We start from the raw sequence: 15,530 nt of genomic DNA on the forward strand, positions 1-15,530 counted from the left end.
CCATCTTTGCAATCGGCATTCAACCCTATCGAATTTGGTTTCAGAAAACCGCCTATCGTACACAGCGTTATCATTAGACTGCGGATTTTACGCATTTATGTCAGAAATAACTACGTGAAATATTAAACTGTAAATACGTTAGAAGAGTTTAAGAATAATGCAACATTCTCTTAAATCTATTAAAATTATTAACCAGTTATACTCGTCATTACTCGATTTTAATTCCGCACCCCGTGAGGGATTTTTTAAATTAAATTCCGCGGCTAACGGGTTAAATGTTGATGTTTTCATTTCATTTTTGTTTTCTACAATTGACCTAGAAAGTTTTAAATTTGCATAAAAATCCTTTGTATTTATTATTATTATTATTAGTAGTATTATTTGCATAGTTATCATTGTTTCTAAAGACAAGTTACCGTTACGATTTACTTTCCTCCTGACGATTCAAAGGATCGATTACTGATACTTCGGTGCAAAACGTGCGAGAACCTAATGACATCTGGGTTTGTGTTATTCGATCTGTTTACCGAGCTACTGAATTTCTGCCTATCGGTACATATACCGAAAGATCGACGGTTGCATCCTATTACTCCCGAGAATAATGGCCGGAAACGTTTTGTAACCGGAATCTAAAAGTCACTCTGGTTAATTAAATATTCATACAACAAACAATAATAGGAACGAGGCCAGACAAACTAGATTGGAGAGAATTTTGGTCAATTGGTTCCTTCGCGAAATTCGAACTTAACGAGCCATCGACAAAAACTGAAACTAGCCAGAAAAAAGGGGGAAACGAATTGTATAGCAGAACCGTGATACAGTCGCGATTCGAAGGACACGTAGTTTCACTAACAGTTCCGCAAAAAGCGGTTCACTTTTTTTTTCTATCGAATTTCACGACCTGACGCAGAATTTTAACGGAGAGAGACAAAAAAACGGTCGGCTACTTTAACCTTCTTTGTTGCATCGGATAGAAAAGGACTCGTTTCGTTCCGATTCGAAGTCGAGATCTCCTATAATGACGTCACACAGCCGCGCAGTTCCAGCCGTTATTGTCCTTCGACGAGAATTTTTCGTTCGACACCTGTGACTTTCCTTTTCCTCCGGAGTTCGCGAGCGATCACCTCGCAGCGAATTCGAGGTAATCGAACCATTTCATTTCGAATACAACGAGTCGAAGGACGGATCGATCGTTATCTCGACTAACAAAGTCCTGATCGATCGACAGATTCCAATATGGAGATCCATCATCGCTTCGAGACGAGCTCGACCGAGCATTTACCAGACAACAAGAAATTCGATAATAAGAACAATGGATATTTCTACAAAGATACAGCATCTTTAACATTAGGTTTACATTACATTACTTTATGCAAATAAGAAGAATGTGCCTATTGAAGTTTTCAGCCATTTTTTGAATAATATATACCTAAAGAAATAAATTTTTTGAGTAATTCCACGTACATGTATCTTCACAATCTCAATAATCGTAAATTAAAAATATTAGAATCCGCCATTTTGACGGGTTCTAATACCTCTACCTTCTTTCGAGTTATTTATATGGAACGTCGTCCCGAGGCGTTTCAATTCTCGACGAAGTACGCTCCCGTGTAGATGTAATTAATGGAAATTATCGAGCAGAACGCGGAAACTGGTTGTTAATTAATTCAAATCGTACTTGTACGTAAGAACACCTATCATATTTTTTTTTCCCGTACCCAATTTAATCACGTCTGTCACGCACAACGAACTCTAAACAAACACAGGTTGTATTGCTGCCGAAGCAGACTCGATAATGTTCGACCCGACATTTCGATTCTCGAAACACCATAATACACAATCGATGTCCTGCCGTGTACGAGACCAACCGACAGTACAGTTCATTTCAAATGTTTTTCTTGGACACTCAGGACAAACCAGATAAGAGAATTTAAATAAACATTCGTTTTAAATAATCATACTTGCAATACCTTCGGCAAACTAATTCCAAAGTTCATATCGATTGTACCGTATCGAACGAATAGCAATAAGGGTTGTTTATCATAATAATCGAACACGGTAGGCTGAAATCGCAAAAACCTTCCACGAAACTTCTTTTTCAAAATTTCGAAAATTTTCAACGTTTGCCGGAGAACACAGGTTGTCCCAAAAATGTTATGCTTCCTTGAAACGGGCGATTCCTGACGTCATTTGAAGGAACTTTTTCCTGTGCGAGAATGTTCTCCGCGGCTTTGTTAATGAATTATTAATGAAAAACACGGACCAATCAGAACTCGGCTACAGCGGTCCGGATCCCGGCGCGGCGAGAGGTCCCGCTGAGCGTGACGTTGGCATTGGTCGAGCCGAAACTCGTCCGCTGTATCCGCGTTCCGATTGGTCCGTGTTTTTCGTTAATAAGTCCACAACAAAGCTGCGGAGAACAATTTCGCAAAGGAACAAGTTACTTCAAATGACGTCAGGAATCACCCCTTCCAAAGAAGTACATTTTTGGGACACCATATAACGGTGATATTTGAAGCTACTTTGGGTAAGTTTGTACCAGCATTCTGGCGATTGAAATCGCCGGACCTCACAAGGTTAAACAATGTTTCTGCGTATGCAGTGTTTTGATCCCGTTATACGTATTTTTATAAGTATTCTACTGTATTTCGAACGATTCGAACGTCCAAATGGTAAAGCGATTTCGAACCTCGATCGAAAAATCGATTACGAACGACGCACGTGCGATGGCGGGTGCGTGTAAACAAAAGACGGCGACGAAAGCAAAGTGTCAAAACAGCGCGGGCAACGAAACGGCTCAACGAAAACAAGAGGGGTAAGAACACAATGTCACTCACCGTACTCGAGGTAAATCCGAAATTGTCGTGCGACATGGCTTCGGGATCGGTCACTTCTGTGCACAGGGTAGATGCGGTATATTCACGTGCGGAATCGTACGTGCGGAACGCGAACGGTCAAAGAAAACAAGGTTAAGTCAAATGAGAGCGCGTTGCGACGAAAGATGCGGAAAAAGGACAACCGGTTCTCTCCGTTCAGTTTGTTATGGTGCGATGCATTATATTGTGTCGCGACAGGTACGGCCGCCGCAACTCGACTGATCACGGATCGCGGCAAGTATTGTTTATATAGCATCGTGGCACACACGGCACACCGCACTCTTGCCATTTCGTTTGCTGGTCACTCGCGGACCGTGATTCGGACCCGACGATGCGGCTCGACTACCTTACGAGGCCTAACTCGAGATCGAAATCTAACACAGAAGAGCCGGTTGTTCGTCGTGGAAACACTTTGCCTTTCGTAATTCCCCACTAGACAGGACGAACGAAAGGCAGAGAGAACGCGCCCCGATTGCCGCCGATTTTCCTATCGAATCGAGAGATCGATTTTCTCGACCCACCGCGCGACGTCACAGTGGTCGATGGAAGAGAATTGATTCGAATAGATTCCAAAGAAGTTCTATACAAATATTCAATTTACTGCCTATATTACGAATTGCATATGTTATCTAAATAAGAGCCATATTTTTAGTTTCTAAAGCAATTCGGAACATATTCAATTCGGCAGAAGAGAAATATGATTGTTAAAATTTAAGTAACTCTCACTTATTTGAATTTTCTTAGTTATAAATGAAATTCAATCGAGGAGACCTTATCAGACACGCGTATTAGATATTAATGAATCAAATTATATAACAGTTTTTTTTTATTCTTGTCCCAGTTTTCGTACTTATCGACCACTGTGTGACGTCACCGATCTCGGCAAGCGAGAAATCCGTGAAGATCCAACTTCAACCCTAATAAAACTTGAAATTTCGAATTTTCTTTTGCTCCGACATTTGTCAGATTTTATAATAAAATTTAAATAAGTGATTGTAGATAATAGATTTGTAAATAGATTTTGTCACTGTTTGCTGCAAACTGCGCACATATTGTTTGCAGGGTTAAGTGAAGAAATCTGAAATAAACGGATTGTTTTTCTGTCGCGCTTAGATAATGGAAACAGATAGATAGTGAATCGCCTCTCAATATTTTTAAGAATTATGTGATAAGACGCCGGATGATCCTAGATCGTATCAGTAAACTTAATTTAGATGGTGATCGTATGGGAAAGACAAGTCACTTGACAAGTTTCGAGAAATGGAATTATTGGTATGACCACAAGTATCTCGCAAGCGGTGTTTAATTACTCCCCACCGTTTCTTATCTTCAAATATAGAGCACGAGAGACGGAGTCGCTTCTCACAGTACATTTTCGTTTTTAATTTGTACAAATGCTCTCTTCTTCGGGTTCGTTCATCCATGCCTCGCCAAAATATGGAAAGTAGTACAAGTCAAGCTTTTCAGTTCAAGTCTGTTAACCTGTACAATTTTTAGAAACTCTGAGAAAAACAGAGATCTGAAGATTATTTATTTATACCGAGCTAGAAGATTGAGTAACGGAGAGATGCGAGTTGATATTTTCGATAACGGAAGATGATAACCGGCTGAATGAAAGAAAAGGAAAGGTAACATGAAATCGAAGAGATTTCGAATGTGATCTTTCTAAAAAAAGAGAGAAACTAGCAGCAAGAGAATTTATTTTGACCAAGTATACGTGTTCATTTTTCGAAATAATTATACCTTTCCACGTATAAAATTATAGGGTAATAGTATCATAATTTAGGATTCAAATTTTGCTACCACGTGTATCTTCCCCTCCTTATTACTCCTTATTACTTTAATTCTTCCCCTTCTAATCTTCATCCCTTTTCTCGATCATCTACCCCCCCCCCCCCTTCCATACTAACTCTTCTCACCATAGCCTCCAGATCAAGACTTGTTTCCCCACTCTAATTCCCCTTCTACCGCGCTATTGCCCACGCTTCCGCCACAGCCTGGACACGCGACGCGTTTTATCTCTGTCGTGCATACTCCGGTATTGGCTGAGAGAGGGTAATTTCTTCTCCTCTATTCCTTCTTCCCTTCTTTTCCCTCCCCTCATCAGCCGACACTGCTCCCCACCATGTGACTTACGAATCAGTGGAAACAATTTGCTCTATTTGTATCTTGATTGTTTTCTTGTCCTTTATTATTCGAATAGATGTCTCAATAACAGTACGGGTACTTCCATTTAATGGTTAGAGTTACACCGACGCGCAGTGGAACGCCTATTTCTCGAACCCCTTGAAATAATGTAACCGTGACCGAAACAATTTTTCCATAAAATCGAAGACAATGGAGAAATTGGCACGTCCAGTAATTTTCCATACCCGTTCCTCCGTGCGACACGATTATTTAGATAATGTCACAGGAATTTTCCGGACTCTTGCACTTTCTGACGACGGCATTCTACAACTAGATTCCGATCTTGGAAATATGCGGCTTTAGGTTTTACGTCACGGATTATCGGCTGCGAAAACACGCCAGATAAAAGGCATAGAATTTACCATGACACTTGTTGAACTTCGTCTATGTGTTAGTATCGGTACCGCGATAATATTATGATCGCCAGGTATCTTGTATTGTTCCGGTAAACGTGTACCGTAGGAATTATGGGTACCATGCTTTTCTTATGTAACGATTATAATGTTATAGAATGTACAGGGGACTCCAAAACCAAGGGAGACTATAATTTGCTTGTACATATTATATACTTACTACAAACAAAAAACCATTTGAATAATAATGATATGGAAATTTTCTTTTCGCCTTGCTTTTGCCACAACATTCTACAGGTTCATCTTAGATGCCAATCTCGATGAGTTATACGACATACATGATAGCATTGCTAAGATTTTCAACATTTTCTTTTTGTAGCAACAGAGATAAGCGTTCAACTATAAATATCTAATAAAACGGAAGATTAAAATCTATGTTTTTGCAGAACGATTTTATCTACTGCGAATTTAAGGTACATCGTTTCCGTTTCAATAGAAAATCAATGACTAATGGTCAACACAGAAACAGAAGGAGGATGTGTTACAAATCAGTTGAAATTTAATTTCTTAATTTTGCATTCACCTTATAACTATTCGATTGTTGCACTATTACAATAATTACAAAGCCTGTATTAAAAATTCGTAATATATTTTGAGATACTTGTTTCCATTGTCGTTAACATCTGATTGTAAATTCATACAATTTGTTTAACCTTGCGAATCGCCTAAGCCAGCATTCTTTTCGCATGACAGAAAATAATGGAATTATTGTAGAGACGCGTTACAAGAGAATAAATTAACTCCGATAATCGGCACAATGCCATCAGTAGTTTTGTACAATGATTAAGTAATCTCTGAAGGAATGTTTGTGTACATTAATTCCAAATAAATATGTATGTGTATATTTCAATGGATTATTCACATTATGCGACTACTCGTGACAGAAACTTGTTTTCCTGATTCTCGAATTTTCATTTTTTTTTCTTTTTTCGTGTATACATTGTGCAATTCTCAATATTTGCCTAAACACACACTATATAAATACTTGAATGTATACACAAAACACAAAAAAGTTACAATTAAAATTCTATCTAAATGTATACGGATATAAATACAAGAACGGTTTAAAACGTGATGTACAAAATAATATAATCGTATAGTAATAATATAGTATAGTAGTAGTCGATTGAAATTGTGTACATATGTTCGAGAACAATTTCATATGCGCTTTCCGAAAGAAACACGCGGGATTAATTTACAAATCGATGTTCCTTGTGCAATTGCAACAGTATTGTATAAAAAACTTCAAGAACACACTTATAAAAATGACATCAAATTTTCAGCTAGTACAAAATATGGTAAAGTATAAGAGTTCTTTTAAAATTCTATGTCACTCCCCCCTTCGTTGTTTATCGCCCCGTTACTGGTTTTTGTATTCTTTGTTGGAGACAGCGACAGAGATCTGTTATGTTCTAGACCTAATGTCATTTTAAGTAGCTTCAGAACACTCTTTTTATCCTGGTTCTCATTTTCTGCAAGAAATCATTTATTATTATTTTTTTTTATCTCAAGTGGAATAAATCAATGTTACCAACCTTCGTTACGTGTGATCTGTTCTTCAAGATGCAATTTATCCTGCGCTATCTCGTACATGCCTTCCTCTATAGTGCCTTCGCTTAATAATCTAATTATGCTAACTGGTCTAAAAATATGTATGTCATTATTAGAATTAATCGTATACTTTTATCAATGGCGCAATATATTCTGATACATTGTTTTCTAACAGCATACCTTGTTTGGCCCACTCTATGGCAACGATCTTCCGCTTGTTTATCGTTATACGGATTAAAGTCAATATCGTGTATTATGACAGTATCTGCGGCTGTTAAATTGATCCCTAAGCCTCCAGCTTTCGTGGATAGTAAAAATATAAATATTGTTTCATCTTCGGTATACTGATTTATTAAAAATTGTCTATCTGTTACCGGAGTACTCCCATCTAATCTAGAATTCGAAAATCGAAACAATGTAAACATAACTTACTAGCAGATCAGAAATCAAAATCGACTAATAAAATATGACAGAAACCTTAAATATGTTTTCCCTCTAATCGTTAAATACTCTTCTATGATGTCTAGTACCATTGTAAATTGACTGAAAATTAACACTCTATGACCGTCTTCTTTTAGTTTTGGCAGTAGCTCGTCCAGCACCTTCAATTTGCCAGCACCGGGAATGAGTTCTTGCGATAAGCTTAATCCAGCTAAGCTCTTATATGTTCTTGTCAACTGATTTATCTGATAATCGGACATCCACTGTAAATCTTCAAATACGTAGTCCGGATTCTTCTGTTTGTATCCGTGTTCCTTTGCCAGTCTGCTTGCAATTATCTGAAGAAAATTGATAAGTAATTAATATTTTCCAAAAGAAAATTTCTTCGTTAAACGAATATTTAAAATTTACTCTCAGTCTGGATTCGTTGAAGTAGTCTCGCACTAACAACGGATGATTAGCCAGCTTCCGCAGCTGCATCATCATTCCTATTCCATTCACTTCCGAGCTTTGATCTGCCTCCGCTGAAAATTCGGCAATCAAATTTCTGTACATTTTTTTCTGTTTCTCCGTCATCGGAACTCTTATTAATCGTTCGCTTTTTTCGGGCAAATCTCGAAGAACTTCGGATTTCAATCGACGAAGCACAAAAGGTTTCATAATTTGTTTCGCATTTTTGACTTGCTCTTGTTCGAACAGCGGTTTTTCACCAGGGTTTCTTACTGACGGCAATTTCTGCAATGTGATACATTGATTTACACAGTTTACATCCCCGGTGATCACGGTTGTTCTTCTGCTGAATACCTACTGGATTTTTGGAAAATAAACTCTTTAAGTCTGCTTGTTTACCAGCAAACAACGCCGGCATTACGAATATTAAAAGAGACATCAATTCCAATAAATTGTTTTGCAAGGGTGTACCAGTCAATAAAATTCGATGTTTCGCCTGCAAAACATGTTATCATATAGTTTCGTCTATCGAAACACACAAATTAATACGCTATTAATTTAGATAAGTACACTAATTCGAACAAGATTCTCATATCTTATAGTGCTCATATTTTTTAGCATGTGCGCTTCGTCGAAGACAACGTAATCAATCGGCATAACTCGGAATAGTCTCCGTTCCTCTGGCGTACTGCTAATTAAGTTATACGTCGTTAACAAAACATCAACGTCATCTAGATCACCATTTCGCCAACCAAGTCTCATCTCTTTCCTCTCCTCCTGAGAACCATAGTACTGTATAACTTTTAAACCGGGTGACCACCTATCCAACTCATTGTTCCAGTTTTCTACAAATTATAAGGACGTGATAAACTGGAAGAAAAAAATTAAAAAATACGTCCATTATGTGTATTTACCCATTGTGGAGCTAGGAACAACTATTAGATGAGGTCCATTTTTCTCATCTCTGAGACCAGCTTCTTTCAAGTAAGTGAGAAAGGATATTACTTGCACTGTTTTACCCAAGCCCATCTCATCTGCTAGTATACCATTCACATTCTGTGCGTGCATCACAGCCAACCAGTTTAAACCAACCATTTGATATGGAGCCAGTGTTAGATTCGGCGATAGTTCCTTTGGCTGCTTTGTAATAGCTGAAACGCCTGCAGCTACAGCCTTTTCTATGTTTGTAGACAAACGAAGGCATTTCTTCATCAGAGTTCCCACTGTATTCCTTGTGGCCAGCAATTCCTATTTTATTTGAACAACATTAAGAAATTTAATATCAAATACAGATATTTGACACATTATCTACCGGGAGCCTATTAGTAGGCTTTTTGTCTTTCACACAATAATCCCCGAATGAAATTATTAGATTACGTTAATAAGGATGAGTTGTTGATTTACGGTTGAAGTTTCTGTTGCTGTTGAAGGATCTATTAAACCAGTATCCTCAGCCATGGGTCATAGACTTCCAAAAATTGTGGAATAATCGCCGGTAGATAATGTGTTAGTTACGGTGTGCAAAGCAGTTCTTACTTGAGCTGAATTCAATAGTTCTGTATCCAAATATCTATTATTTTGGAACTTTTGAACTAAATCTCTCCAGTCCTTGAAAGGCCTTGCTTCTATTATTGCATTTGCTTTCTTTTGAGAGCACTGTGACATTAAAAGTAATTCCGATGAATGAGAAGTCTGCATAAATGTAAGAACTGCCTTTTTATCTCCAGTGAGCTCATTAGATATTTCCATATCAGAATCTTCATCACTGCAAATAGCAGAAAGAGAAAAGTAAAACAAATGGCACTTGTTCACTTATTAGTAAAACAAAAATCGTTTGCATTAATTGCAGGACATATGAACCAAATAGGAATTCATTTCTCTCTTTAGTGGTTTTATTAAGCTGTAAGAAATGTATTGATACTCTTAAATTCTTGTAATTTTTTGCTGTTTAAAATTACATCCGCCCATTTTTGCCATAAATACATAAAATCTGCAATCTACTTATTAGACACATACCTATCAAATACTTTTTCCTTGCTAAAACTTCCTTCGTCAGAATCGACATCTACTTCTTCTTCCCTATTAACTTTTCTTCTCTTTTTCTTCATGCCTCTAGGAGAACCTTTGAAATTCCTTTTTCTCTTATTCTTGACTACATCTTCCCCGTCATCGCTATTCCAATTTGTGTTACTATGTACTTCCTGTTCAAATAAATACTTCTATATCTATCCATTGATAAATAAATTAACTTATACTCTAATAAGTCTACCTTATCATTGCGATCCGTAGAATCTGTATTTTTAGAAGCACTGCCTACATCGCTATCACTATCCTCAATTACATTCACTGCTTTGCGTCGAAACTGTATGTCAGACCCAACATGATTACTGTCATCATCCGCTAAACAAAAACAATACCTTTGTTTATAACCATACCATTTTAAGAATTATTTATGCAACGTTATTAACAACAATAATTTCTGACTAGGAAAAATGCAAAATTCATTATTAATTTTATATTTCAATACAAATAATGCAATGCGTACACAACATGCAAAACTTCTCGCGTCAGCGAAAAAAAATAATCATCGCGCAAGCTAGTTCGATAAAACAACAACAAAAGATGGACACTGATTATGATAACTCGGAAATTGAAAGTCGAGAATAAACGGATTCTTACACATGTTTAATGGTTTCAGTTGTTTCTTTTGGAATCGAAATTGACGCAAATTTCCTGAGAGGCTTGGGTTGCTCGCATCTGTTTTCGGCGAATTCGAATCCGACATCTCGTCAAACAAATGAGAGACGCTGCCGGAAACACATTTTTCTAGATAAAGGTAGCTTTTAAAACACGTTTGACAGGTGCATTCGGAAAAGCTCCGAACTAGGGAGAAAGACAGACGTCCAACAGGTTAATATAGTTACCTATTTACCAATTACTTGGAATATCTGTGCTCCGAATTCTTAGTGATTTTACAGTCGTCCAACGCGATCTCTTTATTTCACGAAACTTTATTAAATGAAAAAGAAAGAAGTCGTAGGTTATCTGTCTTTCCCGCAATGTTGATTTTTATATTTTTCTAATTATTTGCAGATACAGAGTTCAGCGATATTTAATGTAATTAATAATTAATTCGAAGTATTTCACCATCAATTGGATTATTGATTAAATTGGTCATTTTATCGTAAGTCGGATTAGTGATTAACTATTAAAATTCCGTTCAACAAAACATAAATATTTGTGTACACAATTATTACATATAAATTATAACATTGTTATAAATAAACACGTTTCTATATTTTATTGTGTGAAAATATATTTTCATTGTTTTATTATTGTTATTATTATTATTATTATTATTAGTATTATTATTATTATTAGTATTCAAATTTTACATCGTATCAATCGCTGATTGATTCGTCTAAGTTTTTCATATTTCATTTCGCGTATAATAAAATAAGATAAAAGGGTATGGAAAGGAGGAGCTTATAAAGTGTTTTCATGTATGCGCGGCAAAAATTTGAATTGAAAATGAGAATAACTCGTGCGATTCCACCCATAGGATCTCGCATTTGTTGATATGTATCCAGCGCACATTGGAGTAGGCGTCAAACTAAATTTAGTCACGATTATGTAGTCTGACGCTCTTGTAAAATTTCCTTGTATTTAAGAACAATTAAAATTTCATTAATGAAGAACAACTTGTTATAACACGTCGCACCAGTAAAAAATAATCGAATGCAAAATGTTGCTATACACACTAATAGGAGGTTACGTGCTAACATCAATAGTACTTTTTAAATACCCTACATTGCTACACAAAAAGAAAGAGTTAAAATTTAATTGTCAACACATAAGCCACAGAGGAGGTTTGTTCCTTCATTCTTTTTTTTCTTTTCTTTTTCTGTTTTGAAGATTTAACAACTATCACGTTTCTGAAAATGTAAAATATATTTCTACAATGTTTTTTCGTTCAGGAGCTGGAGAAGGATATGAAAATACCATGTATGCATTTAAACGGTGAGTTAAAATGCTAAATCATTGTTTCAAAGTTATATAAGACAATAATGAAAACTTCTTTAATTTTTTGTGTACATTTTTAATAAGATCAGTATTTATTTCAGGGCCATAGCAATTGGAACTCAAATGTTAGAATTAGATTGTCATCTCACAAAGGATGGGGAAGTGGTTGTGTGTCATGATCAGAATCTTATGCGTAGCGCAGGCACAAATAAGAATATATCAGAATTAAATTACAAAGAATTACCACTATTAAAGCAACGTCTTCCAATTGATTTTGAACCAGGTAGTTCTAAGTATTTATTATAAAGACATATCATTGGGTTCTTCTATTTCAATGGGAGCAGCATACCATGCTTTAACATTTATCATACGTGAACAAACTATTAAGATATTTATAAAAATAGAAAAGAAATACAGGTAAAATATATTTTTTTTTGTATCTTTATCACAAACCGAATCATTTACAATCATAAAAACATAGAATATTTCAGAGCATTTTTCATAATTTTATTAAAAAGATGAAGAGTTAAAACTGTAATTTAACAGATACAGAATACATTGGCCCTGAAAGCGAAGAAAACAGACAAATTCCCTTGTTAAAAGAGGTGTTCGAAGCATTCCCCAGTATGCCGGTGAATATTGATATTAAAATTAACGATGACCGGCTTATAGAGAAAGTATCTGACTTAATAAAAGATTACAAACGAGAGGAGTATACTGTATGGGGAAACTTCAATGATGAAATAACACAGAAGTGCTATAGAACGGTAATTAACATTTATTCAAAATAGTTTAACAGTAAATAATATTAACTTCTTTGCAGAATCCAAATGTAAATTTATTATTTTCTATGCGACGTGTGGCCCTGTTAATACTTTTAACATATACAGGATTGTTACCGTTTGTACCTTTGAGGGAAACACATCTGGAAGTATTTTTACCTTCTATCTATTTACGGTATGTTGTATGCTTCATTGAATACTAAATTAAGCTATTAACTTTAATGTTATTAATTTGTGTTTGTAATCATAGACGCACAAGAAGCCCAAAACCTACATTTTTGACTGTAGAAAAATTAATTGTACGTGCTACCAATGTTTTGTTAATGAGGCCATGCTTATTTAATCATTTAAAAGCCCGTGGAATACATGTAAGTTTAAAATCGTGTAATCATGAATTACAAATGAATTACTCCATATTATTATTGCTATTTGTACAGGTATACATTTGGGTATTGAATACGGAGCAAGATTTTGAAAAAGCTTTTAGTCTTGGAGCCACTGGAGTAATAACAGATTATCCAACAAGACTAAAACTATTTCTAAAAAATTATACATTTGAATAGAGAACTGCGAATAGGGAATTTTTAACAGATAGCATTAATTAACGTTAGATGCTAACTATTTTATTACTCCAAAGTTGGTTGTATGGACTGTTATATACAAGCACACGTACATCTACTATTAAGCAATCTGTTCTTATTTGCAAAGAATAAGAATAAATCACCTGCAAAAATGTATGCACAGCGTATTGCAATATAATTGATTGTTAACTAGCAAGATACTTACAAGTTCAAGTAGACAATGCTTTACTTATTTCATCTAGCATGGACAAGAATTCATTTTAGAGTCCATGATAAAATGTTTCTTGAGAAAAATTATATGCATTAGACATCTTGCTAAATTTATGTATCACGTACTTTAGATGATATTCTGATTGCATTCTAAATTAATGTGAAGTTGAATTATTTATGAACAGCATTGTTTATGTGAAATGGCATTTATTATGTTGCACTTTTGGCATTGAAAGAGTGATACATATTACTGATATCAATTGTACTTCACTGATAACTATAATGTTATTGTCTGACATTGGTTGCAACATATCTTCAAATATAAAAAGTTACTACTAAATAGATGAGTCAGTAATAAATTATTTTATTTTTATATTTATATTCATTATTCCGCTACAGTATTTTCTTCATAAAATATGTATAAACTTTTATGAAGTGCAATAGTGTACACAATTGGCACGAATTAACAAAAACAATTATAATGCAAAACTGCATCAGAAAACTAACAAATAAATAACGCTATTCTGTTACTCCAATAAAAGTAATCATTTACAGTCTTAAAAAAATGTTCCTTTTTTATTATGTAATGTCATACAAAAATTGTCTATTGAAACACAATGCATACATTAAGGAGAATCTATAATTAATATTAAATTATGTATTTTATGAATTCGTCTTGGATACAATATCAAAGACAATACAAACACTTTTTATACAAATTATGAGATAATGCTTACAGTATATACAAAATATATGTACCTTTGTATTTGGAATAAATTTTGACATACATCTTTCAATTGTGTTTTTGAATTTCATGACAATGTTACTATCAGTTTCGCTAAAACATATTGTTCAGTTCTCACTGTTAAGGCTTTCGGGTGTAAGCCTTGTCCTAGAGGAATTATGTTCTCAACGTTTCGCGAGGATTGCAGCTAGCTCTATCAGGGGATTGAAAACACACGAATCATTGGGAAAATTATTCCCGAAATAATTAAAAAATAATTTACACCCGAAAGCCTTGACAGTGAGAACCGTATAATGTCATGCCATGAAAGCCTCAAATCTCATATTTATTATTATTCATATTGCGTCTTTTAATATAAAAACATTATATAAGAAATATCTTTTGTTCATAAATATATAAGATCATTCTTCCGTGTTATTTCTATACTAGAAAAAATGTTTATCTAACTGTTGTTGCACTTATGATAAACAATCCTTTTCGATTCTTCATTGGAGCCATCAATAGGTATTTGAGTATAAGCGAATACTTTTCCTCTGCAGTAATAGCACGTTTCCTTAGAAGGGTGAGAGCTGTTGAAATGCTTCTTGATCTCCGAGTGGTTCCCAACAAAATCCAAATTGCAGATTTCACAATGTACTTGGATCTGTCGAAACCTTACATGTACAGAATCGGTGACAACTCTACCAACATTGCTGTTATTACTGCTATTGTTAGATATATCTTCCGATGACATTTTATTTCTGTAACAAATAAATTGTTGCTAAAATGCATACTATAACATTAAATCTTAATATACAATATCAAACTTTAAAACAATTACATTATAAAAAAAGCTGCATATAAACAATTTTTTAATATAGAATAAGATGAATTGTTTACGTAATTTAAAATATTACGTTTGTGCATTATACTTTAATATAGAATATAAATTATACTTAAGTAATGGAAGATTAAATCGAGACGCTCAAATTGTTTGAAACCTTGACATGGGGGGTTAGAAAATTATAACCTACGATTACTTACATATATAGAATTCCTTGCTATAATGGCAGGGTCTGTACTTTCACCATACAGCCTTTCTCCAATATCAGGTGAAATAAATCATTCCTGTTTTCTGCGTTCATTTTATACTAGTTATCAGTAATTTTTCTAAAAAGAGTACAAAGCATTGTATATGTAGACTTCTATTTGTATCACCATGATTAAATAAAGCACACAATAGAATTAAAGTTTGATTCATTTTCTGTTCATATCAGTTTTATTATTCCTTG

The 15,530-nt window shown here is 34.9% G+C and overlaps 4 protein-coding genes across 6 annotated transcripts in view; 1 reads left to right on the forward strand and 3 right to left on the reverse strand.

Annotated features, from left to right (window-relative positions):
* LOC143360017 (proton-coupled amino acid transporter-like protein acs) overlaps window positions 1-3,111 on the reverse strand; it is a 28,094-nt gene extending 24,983 nt beyond the window's left edge. Inside the window, exon 1 of the mRNA XM_076798522.1 lies at window positions 2,838-3,111. Within this exon, the coding sequence (XP_076654637.1) occupies window positions 2,838-2,873 (36 nt within the window). The 5' untranslated portion in view covers window positions 2,874-3,111. The remainder of the gene's footprint in view (window positions 1-2,837) is intronic.
* A 2,935-nt stretch (window positions 3,112-6,046) lies between these two features.
* Window positions 6,047-10,818, reverse strand: Etl1 (SWI/SNF-related, matrix-associated actin-dependent regulator of chromatin, subfamily a, containing DEAD/H box 1). The gene is made up of 12 exons (XM_076798561.1): window positions 10,598-10,818; window positions 10,188-10,318; window positions 9,935-10,119; window positions 9,455-9,683; window positions 8,833-9,166; window positions 8,489-8,763; window positions 8,277-8,414; window positions 7,880-8,203; window positions 7,505-7,806; window positions 7,208-7,420; window positions 7,012-7,118; window positions 6,047-6,948 (listed from the first exon to the last, which is right to left on the reverse strand). Exons 1-12 carry the CDS (start codon window positions 10,701-10,703, stop codon window positions 6,794-6,796), a joined length of 2,499 nt encoding a protein of 832 aa, XP_076654676.1. The 5' UTR covers window positions 10,704-10,818; the 3' UTR covers window positions 6,047-6,793.
* Window positions 10,819-11,470: 652 nt separating this feature from the next.
* Window positions 11,471-14,080, forward strand: LOC143360036 (lysophospholipase D GDPD1). The gene is made up of 7 exons (XM_076798562.1): window positions 11,471-11,787; window positions 11,896-11,938; window positions 12,043-12,224; window positions 12,488-12,708; window positions 12,765-12,898; window positions 12,974-13,091; window positions 13,161-14,080. Exons 1-7 carry the CDS (start codon window positions 11,664-11,666, stop codon window positions 13,284-13,286), a joined length of 948 nt encoding a protein of 315 aa, XP_076654677.1. The 5' UTR covers window positions 11,471-11,663; the 3' UTR covers window positions 13,287-14,080.
* On the reverse strand, window positions 14,063-15,460 carry LOC143360037 (uncharacterized). Of its 3 annotated transcripts, none has more exons than XM_076798564.1 (2): window positions 15,283-15,460; window positions 14,063-14,999 (listed from the first exon to the last, which is right to left on the reverse strand). In XM_076798564.1, exon 2 carries the CDS (start codon window positions 14,990-14,992, stop codon window positions 14,702-14,704), a length of 291 nt encoding a protein of 96 aa, XP_076654679.1. In that variant the 5' UTR covers window positions 14,993-14,999; window positions 15,283-15,460; the 3' UTR covers window positions 14,063-14,701. The 3 variants fall into 3 exon arrangements, with proteins under 3 accessions (XP_076654679.1, XP_076654680.1, XP_076654678.1); XM_076798565.1 differs by lacking the exon at window positions 15,283-15,460 and adding an exon at window positions 15,195-15,267; XM_076798563.1 differs by lacking the exon at window positions 15,283-15,460 and adding an exon at window positions 15,080-15,261.
* Window positions 15,461-15,530: the final 70 nt, after the last annotated feature.

This window comes from Halictus rubicundus, chromosome 12 (assembly GCF_050948215.1).
Source record: "Halictus rubicundus isolate RS-2024b chromosome 12, iyHalRubi1_principal, whole genome shotgun sequence".
Lineage (NCBI taxonomy): Eukaryota > Metazoa > Arthropoda > Insecta > Hymenoptera > Halictidae > Halictus > Halictus rubicundus.